This window comes from Anneissia japonica, unplaced genomic scaffold (assembly GCF_011630105.1).
Source record: "Anneissia japonica isolate Jap-2015-1 unplaced genomic scaffold, ASM1163010v1 scaffold18637_len15044_cov142, whole genome shotgun sequence".
Classification (NCBI taxonomy): domain Eukaryota; kingdom Metazoa; phylum Echinodermata; class Crinoidea; order Comatulida; family Comatulidae; genus Anneissia; species Anneissia japonica.
The window spans coordinates 7,562-15,229 of record NW_022704045.1 but is presented as its reverse complement, the minus strand read 5'-3'; the positions used below and the strand labels follow the sequence as shown (position 1 = coordinate 15,229).

At 31.6% G+C, this 7,668-nt stretch overlaps 1 protein-coding gene across 1 annotated transcript in view; it reads right to left on the bottom strand.

Annotated features, from left to right (window-relative positions):
* Positions 1–296: 296 nt before the first annotated feature.
* The window catches only part of LOC117104584 (sushi, von Willebrand factor type A, EGF and pentraxin domain-containing protein 1-like), a gene marked incomplete at its 3' end in the record, with an annotated part of 10,905 nt that continues 3,533 nt past the window's right edge, over positions 297–7,668 (bottom strand). Inside the window, exons 4-10 of the mRNA XM_033245435.1 lie at positions 7,323–7,484; positions 5,918–6,166; positions 4,731–4,885; positions 2,408–2,687; positions 1,588–1,852; positions 1,016–1,223; positions 297–447 (exon numbers count right to left, since the gene is read on the bottom strand). Coding sequence (XP_033101326.1) covers positions 297–447; positions 1,016–1,223; positions 1,588–1,852; positions 2,408–2,687; positions 4,731–4,885; positions 5,918–6,166; positions 7,323–7,484 — 1,470 coding nt within the window. The remainder of the gene's footprint in view (positions 448–1,015; positions 1,224–1,587; positions 1,853–2,407; positions 2,688–4,730; positions 4,886–5,917; positions 6,167–7,322; positions 7,485–7,668) is intronic.

Sequence of the window (7,668 nt, the reverse complement as noted above, 5' to 3'; positions counted from 1 at the left end):
TGTTGCTTATCATTTTCGTATCTCTACTGAGATCCAGCCATTGTTTCCCACAGCATTGTTGTTTTCCAGTATTTTGCCTTTTAATCTATATATATATATATATATATATATCACTAGCATTCCCCTAAGTTTCAAAAGCCCAATCAATTTTGGAGGATCTTGTGAAAAGAATTACTTTTATATGTAAAAATGCTACAAACTTTATTATTTAAGGCAGTCACGTATATAACTGATCAGTCACGTTTCATATTGTATGTAGTAGATGTGTGGAACTAGCACACTAATTGAAGTCTCACTTTGACATATTGCTGATGAATATGCTGGTACCAATTCTCCTTGGACTGCTGTTGCAATGAGAGGCCATGCAAGTACGTTCCCATACATTTGACAGCTTTTGAACAATGTTAAACGCTCGTGGGCTGATAGCACATAATCAAATACGTTCACCTATATGAATGAATATAGAGAAATTTCAACAAAGATTCCAAGATAACGATTCATCTATTTCTTCATACATATAATCTGAAATTTGTTTAAATGCTGTAAAAAAAAAGGCATACATATTATTTAAAAATACTTTGTACTAAAATACATATATTCGTTTGTACTTCCACTCCTGGTGTGCATAATTGATGGTAATTCCAATAAATGTTTTTCTTGTTCCATTTATTTTTTTACATCCATTTTTTTCCATCACCTCAATAATATTCTTGATCTTTATGTTTGGAATAGCACATAGATCAAGTATGTGATAATAAAAGTTGATGTACATTGACAATTTACGCTTTTAAGGTAATTATATATTTTATTATTATAATTATTATTATTATTATTATTATTATTATTATTATTATTATTATTATTATTATTATTATTATTATCTTTGGTATTTTCAAAGAATTAAATCATTTCTACTCTGGTGAAATATTGTCATATAAATATACGAGTTCAGTGGAAATGATTTAATTGTTTGAAAAAAAAAATTAACAGTTACTTATATATTCTCATAAGTTACCTGGCTGATTCTTCCAACAAAAGCTTCAATTTGTACAAAAGAACCACCTAGACTGTCTTGTTCCTGTCCAATAACAAACGCCCCACCTCCCCTGATGAAGTTTCCACGCTGGACACCGCCATCAGAATTTGCTAAAACGTTATCCAAGTATATATACCAGGAGCCATCCAGACTGTCCCATGTTATACAGATGTGATGCCTGACTCCACTGTGAACAATATATATTATATATAATATTATATAATATATATATACTGTATATAAATCACAGATGTTGCGTAGCACAGTGCACGAAAAAGCATAGCTCTTTAACAACAAAGAAATTCCTGATTGGAATTGAGCTTAAGGATTTCATATTTTTAAAGCATTTTTTATTGGTCTGTCCTATGTTTTTTGATGTTCAAATTGTTTTACACGGGGTTTTCTAAAGGTTTTTTTTTTACTTTTTAAGAAACTTGAATAAATTTAAATTGATTGAATTTAATTTAATCCGAATTTAATTAATTATTTAAAAAATATTATACTTTAACCTAATTATTCAAATTATTACTGCTATTTTTTTTTCAACTCACTCATTTGCTTTTACACCTGTATAGATATGCTCTCCATTTATATCTAATATGAAATTCTTGTAGTTCAAAAGAGTAATGGCATTATCTACCACACTGCCATCCAGGCCGATGGTAGCATATGATATCGGCGTCCCAAAGTTTGCTTCATCAGAAGTCTCCATCCAAAATGAAATAGTGAAAGCATACAAGTCTGGTATGTCTCTATATATAGCAAAGTCTGATAGTTTGGCACTTGGGAACAACAGGTCAAAATTTGAACTCAACTCTGTAAGTAAAAGCAGTTCTATATTTTATAGAAATTGTATATAATATTTAATTGTATTATTTCTGTTTTAGAGGTGGATGCATCTGCATTACAAACGAATCGTATTTTTTAGTATATTCTAAGCCGAAAGGAATGAATGAATGTATTGTTCGACAATTAAATTTTAAATTAAATTATTTTTATAATTGCAATGTTTGATGGTGCTCGTTTTGCCTCTCTTTTAGTGGCGTTCGAAAACTAAAGGGAACTGGTGTCTATTGTTGCTCCTAGAGAAATATCCACTACTCTCGCACCATGTAGCGATCGGTACACATCTAGGCCCAGGTTAAGTTAAAGTGGCTTTGTAAGGATTTCTGAAAATATTAAGATAGTGATAAATAGATAGTCATGGGTAGTGCAGACTCATCGTATACTTAGGTCCGCATCATCTACTTCTACCAATCTGTATTGTCCTTCTGGTCCGTTGCATTGAATAAATAAATCCAATGCTTAAGTAAAACGAAATCTAAAGGTTAAACTTTCAAAAAAGAGGAAAAAAGTTGTGTTTGCACATACCTATTTGGCAGTGGGTACCAATAAATCCAGGAAGACAGATACACTTAAAGTCATTAACTAAATCTTTACAAGATCCACCATTTAAGCATGTGACATTGTAACATTCATCGAGCTCTATTTCACAGTCGAGACTGGCATATCCTGGTTGGCACAAGCAACGGTATGAGTTCAGTCCATCAATACAGTGACCACCATTCTGACACGGCTGAGAATGACATTCATCCACCTCTTCTGCACACGTCCAACCTTCATACCCTGGTGGACAACAGCAAGTAAAGTTCTGTGAAAAAAAGTGGAAAATCGCATTACTTACGTAACTCAGTTAATTGAGGTTGTCGACTAATGGCTAAAATGAAGTCTTATGAATTTGATGGATTTAAGCAGAGAGTAGTAGTCAATGGGAAGATGTCTGAATGGTGGAGTATCCCCAATGCAGTGTCCTAGGGCCATTATTAATTTTAATTTTTATAAACGACTTGCCGGATGTTATTTCTCATTCTGATATATAGTAAGACAACTTTTTGAGGACGATACTAAATTATTTAATATTATTCAATCCGATTCTGATAGAGCTCTCTTTCAATATGATGTTGATGCAATGTATCGATGGTCTATTGGTATTTTAACCCTTCAATTTAACAAAATGCAAAATACTTCATTTTGAAACACGATGTTTCAATATTATATTGGTGAGGGTGCTTCCAGAGTTAGCATAGAGAGTGTCAATAAAGTAACTGATCTAGGAATTGTAATTGATCATAGATTTATTTTTTTATGCTCATGTTTCTAAGATTGTAAGATATGTCGATCTTGTAACTTTCTTGATGGTTCGATTTATCTTTATTTATATAAGTCTATGAGTAAACCTAAACTTGAATATAGTGGAAGTGCATGGATTCCTCTTTACCAGAAAGATAAAGTTCGTTTAGAGAAGGTCCAGCAGAGATCTATAAATCTTGTACCAGAGCTAAGAAATAAGACCTATGAGGAGAGATTAGGTCCTTAGATTTACCTACACTTGCTTTTAAGAGGAAAAAGACTGACGTAATACAAACATTCAAATTATTTAGAAATATAGATAGGGTTAGTATTGATAAGTTTTTAAAATGTCGAGGTTTAGCCAAACTAGTAGACACAAATTCATGGTCTCTAAGCCGAAATTTAAAGTAAATGTTAGAAAATCTTCATTATCACAGTTAGAGTAGCTAACGATTGGAATCAATTACCAAATCATGTAGTTGAATCTAAGACAATCGATGAATTTAAATTGCCAAATTTTGGTCCAACCAGCACCTTACGGGACGCCCTTATGTTACGGAAGAGTTTGCACAAATGATAATTGAGGGACAAATGAGCTACGTTCTCTAGTCCTAGTCCAATGTAAATTCAAAGTAAATTACAATCTTTTTTTTATAAGGGCACATTTTATAAGAACACTGGACTGAAACTGCTTAAAAATTAAGAACAAAATAAGAATAAATTGAGGCTCAGGTAAAATGTTAAATGATATGTTTATTTTTAAAAACTAGAAAAACCCAAAAATATCTGTATGTGTGTAGGTGCGACTTTGCAAAACAGTAGGCCTATTGTAAATATACTGTACTTACCGTACCTGTCATTTGGGGCCATTTTTACAGGGGCCTTTATTCTAGGGCCTTTTTTTCGGGAACCTATTTTTTCAGGGCCACTTTTACCTACATTTTAGTACAGTGTATAATGCTCTACAATAATAATTTTTTATGTTTGCAAATTGTGTAAAATAAGAACAAAATAAGAGCATTTTGGGTCCGAAATCGGCCAAAAAATAAGAACACTGAGCCTGGGCAAAATTTTACTGTTTCTTATGAAAAAAAAGAAGAAAAGGAGTGTATAGTAGGTCTATTATTCGTGAACCCTATGTGATATTTGTAATCAATATAGAATATTATTCTGGTAAATGAGGTGAAAATAAACATCCTCAATTGCAGCAGAATAGGAATTCAGTTGCATAAACTAAAACATCAATAGGTTAATTACTGGGACAAATATAAAAGAATGTGAAAGATGAATTATGTAAGATTAATAAAATGTAAACATCAAGACCAAAATATTAACCATACCTAGGTTATTCACTGTATTTATAAACAAAAGAGTACATGCATGACCAAAAAACAAGATGTAGTTTTATTTCTTTAGCACAATCTTCAAGAATAGGTAGGGCAAATTGTGCATATATTTCCTTCACTACAACATGAATGGCTTAAATGTCCAATGCATGACTAAAGTTTTATATTAAAAAGCATATTATTACAATGCAATACAGATGTTGAATTGTGTAGCTTACCCCAATATGATCAAAGCATGTCCCTCCATTAACACACGGATTACTGGCACAGTCATTATAGTTAATTTCGCATAATCGTCCAGTAAATCCTGCAGCACATGCACATGTATAGCTGTTTAGACCATCCACGCATACTGAATTACCACGGCAATGATCTAATTATCAAATAAAACCATTTTTAATCAATGAAGTTAATAATTATTTCAGTTCAGGTGTCTATCATGTAATTCAATTTTTTAAATGTTTTTATTTAACCCTAACAGTACCTACATTTGTACAAGTATAAAACATTAAATTCTATATTCAAATTGATTACTTTGTATATCAAGATTATTAGAAGTAATTATCAATCATAATTAAAACAATTTTTGTCCATTAACATACAAATACGTACTACTGTTCCGATATAAGTATGTATTAGTCTGTAAAGTTATGCTTCAAAAATGTATACATGTGTAACCACCGATATTTTCACTGCATATAAAGCAGATGGTCCCTAGTTCGAATTCCGGTTGGGGCATTTTTACGCACTCGCATAAGATAAGATAACATATATTGTCCAATAAACAACTCGAAATTTGTTTTCTTCTAGTAATACAAAGACGCAAAAGCAATTACAATTAAAATATAATTCATAAAAATATTTGATATCTGATCACTTAAAAAGAAAGGACATTTAGAAAGAAATTTATAAAAATATTGATAAAAATATATTCCTTTTTCTTTGAAAATATATTTTGACCTTGTACAATTTTTTGTGAAAGTAACGATCATTGGTGTGAATATGTATAATTATATATATATATATATATATATATATATATATATACATTTATAAATTGATAAATTTATACAATAAATGTGTAATAAGTTATGTGTTTTACATGCTTCTGCGGCATGAACTACTAAATTAATGTTAATTTACTATTTATTATACAAATGTACGATTACACAGAAAAGACAACAGTAACAGCAACTGCAATGGTTGCAGCATACAACAATAATAATAAATATAATGACATTACCTGATCTACTAATGTACACATTAAAATGAATAAATAAATATAGCTTATGGAACTTCTGCACATTTGATGTTTCAAGCTTAACCTAATGTATGTATGTATGTATGTGTATATTTGACATTTAAAACAACTTATGTATTTTTCTACAATAATACAAACACCTACTATTTTTACAATCATCAATGTTGACCACACATGTTCGGCCTTTGAAACCAGTTGGACAAACACACATGAACCCGTTGACTTGGTCAACACATGTACCATCATTCTTGCAAATCCCAGGTGAACAATCTTCCACGTTTACCTCGCAGTTATCACCTGTAAAACCGTCTCGGCAAATGCATTTGTAACCTTTTTCTAAGTCATAACAAAATCCATTATTTAGGCAGGGAGACATCAGACACTCATCAATTACTGCAGAAAGAAATAAGTGATAAAATAAATTATCTTAATAATTAAAAAGCGTATTATTAATTTAAGTAACTAAAGGGTGCGCTTACTTCCCTCGCTTACCTGTAATAGGCCATGATTAGTTACCTCGCTCAGTTATTTTCTTTACGTTCATGTCAGAAATGCAGTGGTAAAATTATGTTGTATGACTTACAAAGCATGCTTCATGGACAATTATCGTTTTGATAACAGTTTCATATCATTTTTCATAACATAAAAATATTTAGAAACCACTAAAAGTATGAGATGAGACAGTATTGGTCGGGGACAGCTAAAGCAACGTTTTATTTTAACCCATTGAGAAACCCAAAACCGACTGTGCTTGAAGACAATCTACCGTGTTTGTTAACCGACCATGCCTGAAAACCGAATGTACTTGAAAATCGGCTGTGCTTGAAAGTTTCCCTTTTGGCATTCCATTTCAAACCGCAAAACTGTACATTGAATGTTGCTTTTTTGGCGTTCCATTTAAAACCGAAAACGACTGAGAAACGGCTACCGAATACGTCAACAATATTCGGTCCAGTGAAAGATGGTCAAGTGAAAAACGTCGGTAAAAGTAATTATTTTTCTCACAATTAATTTGAAATATGAATTGATATTCACTTCAGAAATTCAAAAATTTTATCAACTATGTTGTTACATTTTTTCAGATCGGTAGGTTTCAAACCCCAAACGTTTATTGAGGCCCTTGGATTTGCATTGTGATTTTCGGTTTGAAATAAGCGTAATTAAAATAATATAAATACAACAATACTAATACAATGGATAAGGATATCAACGAGTGCCCTTTCATTAAAATATCTATGGAAATCCAATACAAAGAATGTACAGTATGATTCACTTGCAAATTTCTTCGCACGTATCTAAGAACGTACTAAGTATTCGAAATACACTCATATATATTTTTTTAACCAATTAAATTTGGTGTGAATAAGTGTGAACAATTTTTAATTAACACATATTCTTACTCTGATACTTATGAAAAGGTTAATACTTTTTCCGTAAGAATTGATGATTGATCATAATATGTTAGTAACACTTTTTATATTAACATTTACCAGTTTGCACTGTGCTTATCTCAATACCGCGTGCACCTGTTATATACATTTAGACTTACTCTGACAGAAGTCTTTTGACCAGGCCCCTTCCACTGCTGTGTATGTTCCATTAGGACATGAACGGCACATTGATTGCTTGCTTAGCGACTGGTATGTTCCAAACGGACATTGCTTGCAAGGAGTAAGACCACTTGATGAATAATTTCCAGGTTTACAATGACCTGTAATTGAAAATAAATTATTCTTTTGGCATTCCATATAAAACCGCAAAACTGTATGTTGAATGTTGCTCTTTTGGCGTTCCATTTAAAACCGAAAAACGACTGAGAAACGGCTACCGAATGCGGAAATACGTCAACAACATTTGGTCAAGTGAAAGATGGTCAAGTAAAAAAGTCGGTAAAA